A 14858-nucleotide genomic window follows, 5' to 3' on the forward strand; every position below is an offset into this window, starting at 1 on the left:
ACATTTATTCATTTTTGAGAGAGAGAGAGAGAGAGAGAGAGACAGAGAGAGAGAGACAGAGAAAGAGACAGAGAGAGAATGAGTGGGGGAGGGAGACACATAATCTGAAGCAAGCTCCAGGCTTTGAGCTGTCAGCACAGAGCCCAACATTGGGCTCAAACCCACGAAGCGGAAGATCAGGACCTGAGCTGAAGTCGGATGCTTAACCAACTGAACCATCCAGGCGCCCCAATCTATTTATTTTTGAGAGAGAGAGAGAGGTGGGGGAGGAGCAGAGAGAGAGGGAGACACAGAATCTGAAGCAGACTCCAGACTCTGAGCTGTCAGCACAGAGTCCGACCTGGGGCTCAAACCCACGAACTGTGAGATCATGATCTGAGCCAAAGTTGGACGCTTAACCTACTGAGCCACCCAGGCACCCCTTTCTATTTCTTATTGATTTATAACCACCCTTTGTATATTAAGGACACAAACATTTTATTATTTTAGTGTAATTTTTTTCAGTTTCTCCCAGCTTGCCATGCCTTGGGTTTGTTTCTAGACGCACAGAGGGTCCTGGTTAGACTGATGCTGCATTTTTCATTTTGCAGGAAAGAACAATTTTTTTTTTCCTGAGAAAGGAGATCTCTTTTGTAAGTGCATCTATGGCCTTTAAGGTGATTTTTTCAGGGAATGTGCTAGAGTATAGTTTGTGCCCAAGGAAGAGGTTTGAAGCCCGAGCTTCAGCCAGTTCTTGACATGTCAGAGTGCAGGCCACTTGTTGCAAGGTCCTCAGATTTTTCAAGAGAAATCAGCAAACCAGATTTTTATGTAAAATCTCATTTTGACTATATACCTGTCAATCCATCCATCACCACTGTGAAAACCCAACAACATATTTTTGACCTACAATTACCTCAGTTACCATTTGCGGCCAGCATCCGGGCATTGGGAGATCTGTCCCATACACCTCAGATGCCCTTCTGGAAGCTAGAGCTGGCTCTGGAGCTGGCTTCTGAGGTGTGATGCCAACAGTTGACAGCAGAGAGCACTCCCATGGTGGGCTGCCTAGGGTCTAAAGTCCACCTTCAGTCAGCAGTCGGTCCCACTGCCTCCTGTCACATCCCTAAGTGTAGGAAGGAGACCAGTTGTGATGGTGTCTGCACTGAGTCAGAGAGCGGGTGTCTGTCACTGGCCTGAGGAAGGGGTGAGAGGCTATGGGGCCAGATGAGAACCGCAGGTATTCAGAACCCACCCTCTTGGTATTCTTCGGAACCTAAAATAGAGCACATAGGAGGCACTCACTAATTCTTGGCTGTATCGAATGTTGAAATGTGGCCCAGTAGGGGAAGGATGTGAAGGTTCCATGCATGGGAAGTCTTGGTCAGCCGAAGACAGTTTTAGCTTTTGGAATTACTGACAAGGTAGATGAGGCTGTATGTCAAGTTCACTTTCTCACAACAACCCTGCAAAGGAGGGTACCCCAGTTACACAAAGGGGAATTGAGGCTGGTGTAAATGACACATACAAATACACAGGGTACTGCCAGAGCTCCTTTCTGCATACTTCAGGGATCCAGTGGGAACAGAACTGAGAAACAAATTTTCCAAGCCCCCACAGATTTCACATTTGTATGAACTCTAGAGGGCACATCACTGACTGCAAGGCCCTGGGCTAAGCCTAGAGATGGCTTAGCTAATTTGGTTCTCATAATGACTCTGCTAGACAGAGTTTATTTTTCCCATTTTACAGAAGGGTAAAGTGACTTTTCCAGGGTTACATAGTTTGGGAATGTGGAAATGTAAATGCATCATTTAAAATGTTTAATTCCAGTATAGTTAACACACAATGTTATATTAGTTTCAGGTGTACAATATAGTGATCCAAAAATTCCATACATCGCCCAGTGCTCATCACAAGTGCATTCCCTAATCCCCATCACCTATTTCACCCATCCCCCATCCTCTCCTCTCTGGTAACCATCAGTTTGTTCTATATAGTTAACAGCCTGTTTCTGGGTTTGCCTTTCTCTCTCTCTCTCTTTTTTCCTTTGCTTATTTGTTTTGTTTCTCATTTTTTACAGGGTGTCCTATGCTTATCTTTTTAATATTTCTTTCTTTTTTTTGAGAAAGAGAGAGAGAGAGAGAGAGCATGAGCAGGAGGAAGGGCAGAGAGAGGGGGGGACAGAGGATCCAAAGCAGGCTCCATGCTGATAGCAGCGAGCCTGACATGGGGCTCGAACTCACGAACTGTGAGATCATGACCTGAGATGAAGTTAGAAGTATGACGCTTAACCAAGAGACACCCAGGTGCCCCAGTTTGTTTTGTTTCTTAAATTCCACATATGAGTGAAATCATATGGTATTTTTCTTTTTCTGACTTATTTTGCTTGTCATTATTCTCCCTAGCTCCATCCTTGTTGTTGTAAAAGGCAAGATTTCATTCTTTTTTAATGGCTGAGTGATATTCCATTGCGTGTGTGTGTGTGTGTGTGTATTTGTGTGTGTCCGCCACCTCTTCTTTATCCATTCATCTGTTGATGGCATTTGGGCTGCTTCCATAATTTGGCTATTGTAAATAATGCTGCAATAAACACAGAGGTGCATAAATCCCTTTGAATTAGTGTTTGTGTATTTTTTGGGGGTAAATACCCAGTAGTGTGATTACTGGATCATAGGGTATTTCTACTTTTAACTTTTTGAAGAAACTCCATACGGTTTTCCAGAGTGGCTGTACCAGTTTGCATTCCCACCAACAGTGCACAAGGGTTCCTTTTTTCTCCATTTCCTCGCCAACACTTGTTTCTTGTGTGTTTGATTTTAGCCATTTGGACAGGTGTGAAATGGTATCTCTTTGTAGTTTTGCTTTGCATTTCCCTGATGGTAAGTGACATTGAGCATCTTTTGATATGTCTGTTGGCTATCTGTATGTCTTCTTTGGAGAAATGTCTGCTGATATTTTTGCCCATTTTTTAAAAGAATTGTTATGCCACCTGTTGGTTTTTATATTTTTATGATTTTTAAAAAATTTTTAAACGTTTATTTATTTTTGAGAGAGAGAGACAACGCGGGCAAGGGGCAGAGAGAGAGGGAGACAGAGGATCTAAAGTGGGCTGTGCACTGGCAGCGGAGAGCTGGATGCAGGGCTTGAACTCACGAACCGTGAGATCATGACCTGAGCCAAAGTTGGACACTCAACAGACTGAGCCACCCAGTTGTCCCCTGCCCATTTTTTAATTGGATGATTTACTTGTGTGTTGAGTTTTATCAGTTCTTTATATATTGTGGATACTAACTCTTTATTGAATACATCATTTGCAAATATCTTCTATTCGGTAGGTTGCCTTTTAGTTTTGTTGATTGTTTCTCTCACTGTGAAGATTTTTATTTTGACATAGTCCCAATAGTTTATTTTTTCTTTTGTTTCCCTTGCCACAGGAGACATACCTAGAAAATGCTGCTACAGCTGATGTCAGAGAAATTATTGCCTGTGCTTTCTTCTAGGATGTTGTTGTGTTTTTGACCCTAAAGCCTGTGTCTTTGTCTCACCTCTAGTAGGTGGCAGGAACTCCTGGAGTGAAAAGTGTGCCCTGGCCAAGAGGAAGAGGAGGAACAAGACTCCCCATCAGAGTAGATGGCTTACAGACATCCCTACTTGGCCTTGGTCCTGGCCAGCCAGTTCTTTTTTTTCCATTTAAAAAATTGTGGTAAAATATATATATGCCATAAAATCTACCCTTTTAACCATTTTCAAATGTACAATTCAGTGGCATTAAGTACATTCAACCAACCCCACTATCCATCTCTAGAACTTCTCCATCATTCCAAATTGAAACTGTACCCATTAAACAACAACTCCCTATTCCCTACAACCCCCGCCCCAGCCCCTGGTAACCACTATTCTACTTTCTGGAATAGCTCCATGAATTTGACTATTCTAGTTATCTTGTGTAAGTGGAATTATATAACATTTCTCCTTTTGCATCTGGTTTATCTCACCTAGCGTAGTATTTACAAGGTTTATTCAGAGTGGGGCATGTATCAGTCCTTCATTATGTTTTAAGACTGAATAACAGTTCATCGTATGTATGTACTACATTTTGTTTATCCATTTATATGTTAACGGACCCTTGAGTTGTTTACACCTTTCGGCTGTTGTGAATAATGCTGTTATGAACAGGAACGTACAAGTATCTGTTTTAGTCCCTGTTTTAATTCTTTTGAGTATTTACCCAGAAATGGAATCGTCAGATCATATGCTAATTTTATTTTCAATTCTTTGAGGACTCACCATTCTCTTTTTCACAGCAGCTGTACCATTTTATATTCCCACCAGCAATGAAAGGAGGGGTAGGGGCTCCAATTTCTCACATCCTTGCCAACACTTGTTGCCATACACGTTTGCAGATTGAGACTGGAACGGGAGGAAGACCTTTAAAAAAAAAAAGCCAGAAATCTGAGTCTCAGTAAAGCAATGACTGGCTAGGGATGGGGGACCATATCAGGGGAGAAAGAGTTCTTGGGTCCTGGGTTTCAGAGGCAGATCCACAGGACAAGCTAGAAGGTTGGGGGTTGTGGGTTGCTCGCCATATGGACTAGCTCTGCAACTGCTCCGGCTTTTCAGCAGAACAGCCTTTGTTGTTGTTGTTGTTGTTGTTGTTCGTGGTGGTGGTGGTGGTGGTGGTGGCGTGGGTGGGTGGCTGTGTAGACCGGAGCACGTCCAGCCTCCCTGGGCTCCACGCGGCCGCCCTCTCAGTAAGGCCTGGGAGCCATTCTCTTGGATCCTGGATTTTCGCAACGGATTAAACGTGGCATTCCCTCCTTCCCTTCTCCGTAACAACCTAAAAATAGCTCGTCCCGGGGGGAGGGGGATGGGAGAAGCTCCACCCCCGTCTGGGTGGGGTGGGGAGGCAGTCTCGAGAGCGCGAGGCGTCGGAGACCCGGGGGCCTCCGGCTGCTGGTACAGAAGGCTCTGTCGCCCGCGGGCCCGCAGGTCGGCTGCACGGGGGTGGGCGGCCGGTTCTGTGCCCGCCGGGGAGGGCGTCCGGGCTCCACGACGCTGGGGGAGCATCCCCGGCCGCGCGGCGGCGAGCGTTCCGGGAACGGCCCCCGGGAGGTCGGGGCGGTGGAGCGAGCCGGGAGGCGGGGCCGGGGCTGGGGCCGAGCTGGGGAGCCCGCACCTCCGGAGCTCTGCCGGCTCCGGCGGCCCCCAGGAGAGCGGGGCCGCGTGGGAAAACTATGGCAGGAATTCGGCTCGGGAGGGGTGCGGGTGGGGAGCGCCCTCGCCGTCCGAGCTGTGGATGCCGCGGGCTGCCGGAGGTTAAACATTAGCGACGCCCCGCAGGGGACCAGCCGGCGGAGCTGGGGCTCTGGACCGCCGCTTCCTGCGCCCCGCGTGGGCCCCCAAATCCAGCTCTCTCGGCCTGCCCTGGACCGAGGTACCCCGGGAGGGAAGCAGGAGTGACTGCACCCCCAGGACTGGGCTTCCCTGGGTGGACAGACTTGGATGCTTACTTTTTGAAAAAAGTAAAATGGTTTGGGGGGGCTTGATGCTCTGAGTTCTGCAGGTAAAGGGGGATCTTTTGATAATGAGGTGATTTAAAAACAAACACATTGGCATCTTGGTTTGTCCCTCTTGTGCTCTGGAGCTGGAGTTTAGCAGGAGGCAGCACAATGGTATTTTCCTTTTGAAGTCGATGCAGGTAAAGTCCAGGGGAGACTTGCTTTGTACAGGACGGAGCGAGGATCCAGAAGGGGGTCTGGAGGGCTTGGACAGGGGCTAGCCTTCACCCAGCACCCCTAAGGGCCCGGCCCCTACCTGCCCCTCCATTGTTCATGGAATTTGATTTCTAACAGCACAGCACTTGGAAGAGAAGCCTGGTGAGTGAGGTGCTTTCACTGTGGCCTCTCACACTTTTCATCTGCAGACAGAGTGGGTGGTCTCCCTCCTCTGTCAGGGTCCCTCATCACTTCCTTCTGTCCCCCTGGAGCTGAGGACTGGCCAGTGAGAACAACCCCACTTACAGAAGGCCAGTCCTACAGTCAAGTGGTTGATAAACAGTCTTTTTTTTTCCTGTCTCTGTCAGCACCAGGGGTCTAGAGACATCTTCCTCATGTGGAGATACTTTTGGATACTGTCCAACTTGATAAAATGGTCCCACAGAGGTGTATATGCTTCAGGTTGGGAACAGAAGCCTGAATTCCTTTGTGGAATGTAACTGGCTTCTGCCACAGAGCTGGGGTTTGGTCAAAAGGCCTGTGGCTCAGTGGACACTGACAGGAGCAGGGAAGGGGGCAACTTGGTGGGCTGTTCCGAACCCTCTGGCAGGCCCCTTTTGTAAAGGGCCAGTCCTGGTTAGCAGGGTTGACTACCTGCAATGCCAGCTGTACCTAGGCCTTGCGCCTCTAGGGGGGTTTCTGTGGGGGCTCCATGGGAAAGAAAGCGTCAGTATATTCTGAACTGGTATTCTTTTAGATGTGAAAAGCAGTAGTGAGTTTTGACAATTCTGTACCTAGGAAGATAGGTCATGTCGGTTTGTAGTCTTCCTCCCTAAAATACTCCTAAGCAAGGCCAGTCAAAGCCCTTCCCCCAATTTTCATTTTATTAAAATTTTTTTCATGTTTATTTATTTGAGAGAGAGAGAGCGAGAGAGCGGGGTAGAGGCAGAGAGAAAGGGAGACACGGAGTCCAAAGCAGGCTCCAGGCTCTGAGCTGTCAGCAGAGAGCCTGATGCGGGGCTGGAACTCATGAACCTCGAGATCATGACCTGAGCCTAAGTCTGACAATTAAGTGACTGAGCCACCCAGGCGCCCCTCCCAATTTTTGTTTTAAAGAAAATGCTGCTGTGGTAAAAACCTAAGAGAGGTTTTTGACAAAACTATTGGTGCCGTTTTTAAAAAATGCCTCCTTAGAGGGAAATACAGGCTTCCAGTTACGGAGTAAGTCAACAGAATAAAAAGCAGAGCATAAGGGATACAGTCAGTGATACTGTAGTAGCGATGGAATGGGACAGGTAGTAGCTACTATGTTTGTATGTAGCTACTGTGTATGCTATGTTTGTGAACATAGCATAATGGATAAACTTGTCAAATCGCTAGGTTGTACACCTGAAACTAATGTAACATTGTGTGTCAACTACACTAAAGAATAAAGATAGAAAACTACCTCCTTAAAGTTCCTGGGAATGGAAGCCAGCTGTAAGGGAGAGAGCGGTTCGCTACTTGCTGGTTCTGGGAGTGGGTGCAGACCCCAGGAAGGGCAAGAGGGAGTGGGAAAGGTACACCTTTCTTTAGAAAACAACAGAATCAGGGAATAAGGCTAAGATCTGTAATGATAGTGTTCCAGAAGAGCTCTTGAGTCACTCTCATCTCCTTTGGGATCCCCAGGGCTCTCTCGTCTTTGGTGTGAGCATAGCTTGTTTGCAAACTGTGTGAGGGTTTCCTTGGCAGCCATAACAGTGAGCGCTAATGACATGTCTGGGCTTCCCAGGGCGTGTACTGCTGAAGGTGGCTCAGGAGCCAGGGCACCTTGACTCTAACAGCTGCTCTTGGCTGTGTTCTTGAAGGAGCAGAAGAGACAGTAAGGTGGCAGCAGCAGTGGTATAGTCTAGCTGTCAATTTGTATTAGAATCAGCCATTTGATTGATTTTGTGCAAGTTATCTTTGACAGATTATAGGTGGGCAGGTTTCAGAAGAACCGTAAAGTCTTCAGGAGTTGTTCCTCCGTGGGATGGCTGCCTCGTGAAGTGGTGAGCACCTCATCACGGTGGGTGTGCAAGGCAAGAAAGCTTTCTTTCTTGGCTGTGGGATTGCCCCAGGTAGAAACCATCTCTTCAGTAATGAAGCAACCTTGGAATGTTAGCATAAATAGCATTCTTTGGGGTCCACTAATGCATGGCATTGATCTAGGATTGGAAGTTTCCTGGGATCCCATCAAAACATCTAGAGACGGTTAACATGGCTTCAGATTTCGTAATGACAGCAAGTCATTTCTGCCTTGTGTTTCTATTTCCAGATGTGGGGAAAGCTGTCTGCTGATAACTCAGTCTGGAGAAAGGACTGTGTTCCTGCCTGTCAGGGGTGTGTGGTTTCCAGGTAACCCACAGCACTCTTATTTGGCTTTGTCTCCTGCCATCCCAATCTGGATGCAAGCTGTGGAGTTGAGTCGTGTTCAGCTACTCTCGGTGGAGATACAGAGAAAATTTCGAGCCTCCGGCACTGATCCTCTTGTGATTTCCTGTAAAATCTTTCTGTTCTCGGAGATTGGACAAGAGATCTCAGGTACTGTCATTTCCATGATGGGAAGTAATCTATGTGCCATCATCATCATCGTCATTGGGAGGTAGTTTGGCATAACTCCAAAGCTTTGGAGTCAGAATCTGATTCAAATTTTGGCTTCAAATTTAACAGTTGAGTGAGTTGGGGCAGGTCTCTTAGCTTTTCTGAGCCTCAGTTTCTACATTTGTCAGATGAGGCAGATCAGAGCTACGTACAAGGTTGTATGATGGGTAGAAATAGCAAGGCTGGCACAGTGCCTGGTACACAGAAACTTTGACAGTTCTGTTCAGGTGAATAGCAAGCTGGAGTACAAGTAATATGCTAGGGGTTAGAATACAACAGATATGAATAAGCCCTGGGGGACCTTATAGCTGGGGGAGAAGGGGGGGAGAAGGGAGACAGGAATGTCCTGGTATGGCCTCTCCTTGGTACACCCACTGCACCCTGTCCTAGCTCCTACCCTGACACTTACCAGTCTGTAGGGTAATTTTTGTGTATTTTTCTGTCATTCTAGAGAACTCTGGAGGCAGACACTGTCATTTTCTAGTTGTATGAGTGTGGGAAAGTCGTTTGCCCTCTTGGGTCACCTCTAAGTTTCTTCATTTGTACCCTGGGTTGTAGTGAGAACTAAGTGGGATAGTGCATGGCGAGCCTTATAACTGTGTGGAGCACACACTTCCAGAACTGCTAACTGGTTTCATTAACAACGGAGGGACTGTTGCCTGGGTCGCCATCAATTCTGAGTGCCAGTCATGGTGCCTGGCACTTAATAGGGGCTCAGGAGTCATTTGTTGATGACAGATTTGCACAGCCACACCAGTACAGACCGGAGCATGGCCAGGTGCCCAAAGGAGTGTACACCCTGCTCTGGGAGCCCAGGGGAGGGGCAGGGAGTTCTGACTGTGAGCCTGGGAGGGATTTATGGTGGCTGTCAGGTGTGAGGAAAGCCTTGAAGCATGCGTTCATTCACGGGCAGTGGGAGCAGGAGGATGTGGTGCAGGTCCATCTCTACCAATAGGCAGCATGATAGTGGCTAAGAGGTCAGACTCCGTAACCAGGCTGCATAGGTCTGGATCTTGCCTCTTGCGTCTGGGGCAAACTTCTTTACTTCTTTGTGGTTTGGATAATATTAGTACCCCCTTGAGGGCTTGTCCTGAGGATTACAGGGGTTATTCTTTTATATTTTCTTTTATTTTTTTAATGTTTATTTATTTTTGAGACAGAGAGAGACAGAGCATGAATGGGGAAGGGTCAGAGAGAGAGGGAGACACAGAATCTGAAACAGGATCCAGGCTCTGAGGCGTCAGCACAGAGCCCGACGCGGGGCTCGAACTCACGGACCGTGAGATCATGACCTGAGGCGAAGTCGGACGCTTAACCGACTGAGCCACCCAGGCACCCCTACAGGGGTTATCCTTTTTTAAATGCTTGTTTATTTATTTTGAGAGAGTGAGAGCGCACATATGCAAGCACAGGCAGGGGAGGGGCAGGGAGAGAGGGAGAGAGAATGCCAAGCAGGCTCTGCGTTGTTAGCACAGAGCCTGTCGTGGGGCTCGATCTCACGAACTGTGAAATCATGACCTGAGCCAAAATTAAGAGCCGGATGCTTAACCAGCTGAGCCACCCAGGCACCCCTACATGAGTTATTCTTTATAAAGCGCTTAAAAACAGGGCCTATAAATAAATATGCCAGAGATATGAATGTGTGCACAGTAAGTAATATTGTAAGTGGGAGATGCAGCTAGAAAGCTGGTTTGAAAACAGTTCATAAAGGTCTTTGAATATCTTTTTAGGTACTAGAATTTAGAATTAGCCAATGAGGGACACATAAAATCCATTCCCATATGGCTGAAGCCCAGTGATGACTGCCCCTTTTAAGATTTTATTTTATTATTATTTTTTATTTTAGAGAGAGAGAGAGCACAAGTGGGGATGGGGGGTAGAGAGACAGAGAGAGAGAGAGAGAGAGAGAGAGAGAGAATCTCAAACAGGCTCCATGCTCAGCATAGAGCTTGATGTGGGGCTCAATCCGATGACCTTGGGATCATGGCCTGAGCTGAAATCAAGAGTTGGTCGCTCACCCCACTGAACCACCAGGCGAGCTGCCCCTTTTAAACAGGGTGTGCACTCCCCATTTTGCCACAGTCCCCAACACTTCCTAGTACAGTTGTTCTGAATCAATAAATCTGGGGGTTTGCATTTCTAACAAGTTCCCAGCTGCTGCTGCTGTTGCTAGTAGGGACCAGTTTGAGAACCACTGCCTAATTGTATCTTGGACACTTGAGTAGGGAATCATTTGTCATATTTCCTGCATTTAATGCTACCTTCCTGGCCCTAGGGGAGTTTGGATTTGCAATTTCTGGTATATCAGTATTAGAAGGCTGGATCTAAAGGTCCCAAGAGAGAGATGGGCCAGCGAGAAAGAGATTTGGGAGTGGCTGAGGCTCAGCCTAAAGCAGGCCTTCGGTAGCTGACGCTGTGGGTATGTGTGAGCTCATCTTCTGGGTGAGTGTGCAAGAAAGGATGGGTTGTGAATGAACCACTGAGTATCACAAGGGCATTGCCCACCCACAACTCTTCCCCACGTTAAAGGAAGGGGAAAAAGATAGCAGCTGTTCCAGGAAGAGGCTGGAAGAAACATTCAAAAAGGTGGGAGAAGTGAGAGAGTTGCTGGTGGAGCATTCTTGGCCTTAATCTTAGAGAGAGGACTGTGGGCAAACCTCTGAGGCTAAAGCTTAAATAGTTAAATGGTGAGCTCTAGGTGAGCTCTCAGTCTGGGGAAGGATAGGAAGCAGGTGTCCAGTTACCCCACGGCATGCCTGGTAACCTGCTGTTGCTCTGAGGCATAGCTTGTTGTGGTAATTGTCTCTGGGGCTGCAGTGACACAGTGGCAGCTTGGAGCTGAGCATGGTAAGTATCATGTCTCCTGTCTCCCTTTTTTTTTTTTTTAATTTTAAGTAGTGCAACATGTGAAGTAGAAATGAGCTGATCTTCTTCTCATGGCCATGATGGGGGTGCACGTAGCTGGATAGTTTTGGTTTTGGAGTATATTTGGGGGAGGGGTATCTGAGAAAGGGAAGCATGGGAGTTAAAGTGGAAAAGGTGGGTGAGTGGCAGCCTGTGAGCAGTCTTCAAGGCTGGGCTGAGGGGTTTGGACATTGTACTGTGGCAACATGGGGCCATGCTGAGATCCTGTGTGGAGGGCGGATGTGTAGTTAATATGCCTCGGTAACCCCAGTGCTGGGCACCAGGCCTGGCACCACTAGGCATGCTGTGCATGAGGGAGGGTGGTGAGTGAATGAATGAAGGAGTTTGAGGCATAAGGGGTCATGATCTGATCAAAGCGAAGTTTTAGGACAAACAGCTTTAAGAATCAGTGTTCAGAGTCCACTTTGGAGCCAGATGCACCTCCAACCGTACTTCAGCTCTGGCCCCCTAACCTGGGACAACACTCGTAACTTCTCCAGACGTCAGTTTCCTGTCTGTAAAATGGGAACAGTGATACCTGTTTGTAAATTTGTAGGTAGAGGTTGTGTGTGGCACAGAGGCTGGCACTCGATACTCCGGGGCCGGAACATTACTGAGTGCCTTCGCCTTGCACCTTCTCCAGTTCTCAAGGACCCTATGGGGAGGTAGGGCAGGCCATTACGCCTGTCCCTGTCTTTCTCAGATGAAGGCTCAGGAGGCCAGGGGTCTTTCCTGGAGGCCTTCCCCACCTTGCAAGCCTAGCCCCACCATTCCTTCAAGGCCTTCCTCCTTCGTGAGGTCAGTGACCTCTCTTCTGACTTTCTCTTGTGCTGAAAAGTCTCATCTAGAAAGAACTTGATTAAATAGGGTCACCTGTACTTCTTGTTGCCCCTGTCAGATTCAAAGTTCAAGGGCAGAAATTGTATTTTTTTAAGTTTTTTTTTTTATGGTTTATTTATTTTTGAGGAAGAGAGAGAGAGAGAGAGACAGAATGTGAGCAGGGGAGGGGCAGAGAGAGAGGGAGACACAGAATCCGAAGCAGGCTCCAGGCTCTGAGCTGTCAGCACAGAGCCCGATGCGGGGCTTGAACTCACAAACGGTGAGATCCTGACCTGAGCCGAAGTCAGACGCCCAACCAACTGAGCCACCCAGGCGACCCAGAAATTGTATTTTCTAAATAAAAATTATAAAAGTAATAGATGATGATAGTAAAGAACTTTGAATAGTATGGAAAGGTGGAAAGTGGAAAATCAGTCTTCAGCTTCCATTCCCACTCCCACAGGCAACCGTTGCTCACAGCTTGTTTATTTTTACAGAAATACCATAGTCTATGCTTACAAAATGTTGGAGATAATGAATCATATATAGGAATCATAAATTAGTATATTTTATTTAATTATTATTATATATGAGTAACAACTTTGAATCATTCATATATGTGTATGTACATGCATATATATTATTTATGTACCATTGCCATTATTGGTCTGTATAAGGCTTCCCTGTCTATCCATTTCCTATTGTTGCATTTTCCATCTATTTATTTATTTATCCCTGTTTCACACCCCATTTCCTTCCTCCTTTATAGGCAACCACTCTAATGTGGGATATATCTATACCTGTATATTCTATGTATAGAATATATATATAGAATATACATATTAGAATACATATATAGAATATACATATCTTTATTTTTGCATATTATTATTAGATATGATTATATTAATTATCATTCAAGCAGATAGGGATATATCTCTGTGTGTGTATACATACACACACACTCATTCTGTATCAGTGCATGAATAGTAGCCTTATTCTTTTTTTTTTTAAATGTTTATTTATTTATTTTGAGAGAGAGAATGTGCATGTGAGCAGGGGAGGGGCAGAAAGAGAGGGAGACAGAATTCCAAACAGGCTCTGCACTGTCAGTGCAGAACCCAACATGGGCCTTGATTTCACGAGCTGTGAGATCACAATCTGAGCCGACATCAAGAGTCCGATGCTTAACCGACTGAGCCACCCAATAGTTGCCTTATTCTTATCAATACCTGCATAGTATTTCATTGTATAGAGATACCATTTGTATCCCCTCTTGTACTTTGTGCTTCACTTTCTTATATTTTTTCTTGTACTTTGCTGTTACAAACAACACAACAATGATGGTTTTTGCACAGGCACCATTGCACACTTGTATAAGTTTATCTTATACAAGTATAATTCTTAGTAGTGGAATTTTCCTTTTAAAACCCCCTTGCTACTGTCAGTTTACTCCTTAAAGAGAGAGAACAGTTTCTGTGACTACCTAGAGAGTGCAGAGGAGAATCTGAGTCTTTTGACAACAAATTGGGCCTCTTTTCTCAACCAGTAGGTTTGAAAAAAAGACCATGATGGATTGAGCACAATCTGTGTGCAGAGACATGGCTGCCACATCAAGCATCCCCATCATTTTGCTCATATCCCACCAGAGAGCATAGTTGTAAGGGTCACCCTTTGCAGCTGGGGCCACTGGGAGACGTAATGCACTCCTGTTCCGCTACAATCTTGCAGTTACAGGAGGGAGGATGGGATGTGGGGGAAGTTAGGCGGCTCTGTCTCTCACGGCAAGTTATTGAACTTTATCCTGAAATCACTTTGGGTTGTAGAAGGACCACTTAGACATTTGATGGCTCCCTTTGACAAAGACCTCCGGCAGGCACTCTTGCAGTGGACTTGGGTATGGGGCACGGCGGAGGGGGCACTCCATGCCTCATTCCTAACCACAAGCCTGCAAAGTAGGCCCCCTGCTCCCCAGTGGACACAGAAGGCTTCAGGATGTGAACCTGTGATCTGAATCCACATCTGTGTGATTATAAGGCCCACACCCTGGCCTTACACCTCTCTCGCCATGCCCGAGCATGCAGGCATACTACAGCTGTTGCACACGTCCCTCACCTCACCCCACTTAGGCTCTTGCTGGCCACGTGTGTAGCACGCGCGGCCACATGCATCTTGCCTAACTTGGACTCTTTTCTCATTTTCCAGGCCCTCTCTCAGCTCCTCTGCCTGCTGCCGTGGCCTTGGTGGCACCCTCCCTCAGTGGTCAGCCCGGGGCTTCCTCAGCCCATGCAGTCCCCTGCTACCACTGCTGAGGGCCTCAGTGGCCCTCCCTTTGGGGCCTACCCACTCCCTACCTTCAAGTTCCAGCCTCGCTCTGAGAGTGTGGACTGGAGGCGCATCAGCGCCCTGGATGTGGACCGCGTGGCACGGGAGCTGGATGTGGCCACCCTGCAGGAGAACATCACAGGTGTCACCTTCTGCAATTTGGACCGGGAGGCGTGCAGCCGCTGCGGGCAGCCCGTGGACCCGGTGCTGCTCAAGGTGCTGCGCTTGGCTCAGCTCACCATTGAGTACCTGCTGCACTGCCAGGATTGCCTGAGCGCCGGCGTTGCCCAGCTCGAGGCCCGGCTGCAGGCCAGCCTGGGGCAGCAGCAGCGAGGCCAGCAGGAGCTGGGTCGCCAGGCCGACGAGCTCAAGGGCGTGCGGGAGGAGAGCCGCCGGCGTCGCAAGATGATCGGCACCTTGCAGCAGCTGCTCCTGCAGACAGGGGCCCATGGCTACCACACGGTGAGGAGTCTTTTCAGGGTGGGAGATAGG

General features: G+C 47.5%; 1 protein-coding gene across 4 annotated transcripts in view; it reads left to right on the forward strand.

Moving 5' to 3' along the window:
• Nucleotides 1-7057: 7057 nt before the first annotated feature.
• The window catches only part of DZIP1L (DAZ interacting zinc finger protein 1 like), a 40917-nt gene continuing 33116 nt past the window's right edge, over nucleotides 7058-14858 (forward strand). For 2 of the 4 annotated variants that reach the window (XM_015539933.2, XM_042956801.1), the window contains exons 1-2: nucleotides 11156-11165; nucleotides 14247-14828. In XM_015539933.2, the coding sequence (XP_015395419.2) occupies nucleotides 11163-11165; nucleotides 14247-14828 (585 nt within the window). In that variant the 5' untranslated portion in view covers nucleotides 11156-11162. Of the gene's footprint in view, nucleotides 7727-7992; nucleotides 8259-11155; nucleotides 11166-14246; nucleotides 14829-14858 lie in introns of those variants that run through there. The other 2 variants (XM_042956802.1, XM_042956803.1) reach the window with 2 other exon arrangements.

Source organism: Panthera tigris, chromosome C2 (assembly GCF_018350195.1).
Source record: "Panthera tigris isolate Pti1 chromosome C2, P.tigris_Pti1_mat1.1, whole genome shotgun sequence".
In the NCBI taxonomy this organism is placed as follows: domain Eukaryota; kingdom Metazoa; phylum Chordata; class Mammalia; order Carnivora; family Felidae; genus Panthera; species Panthera tigris.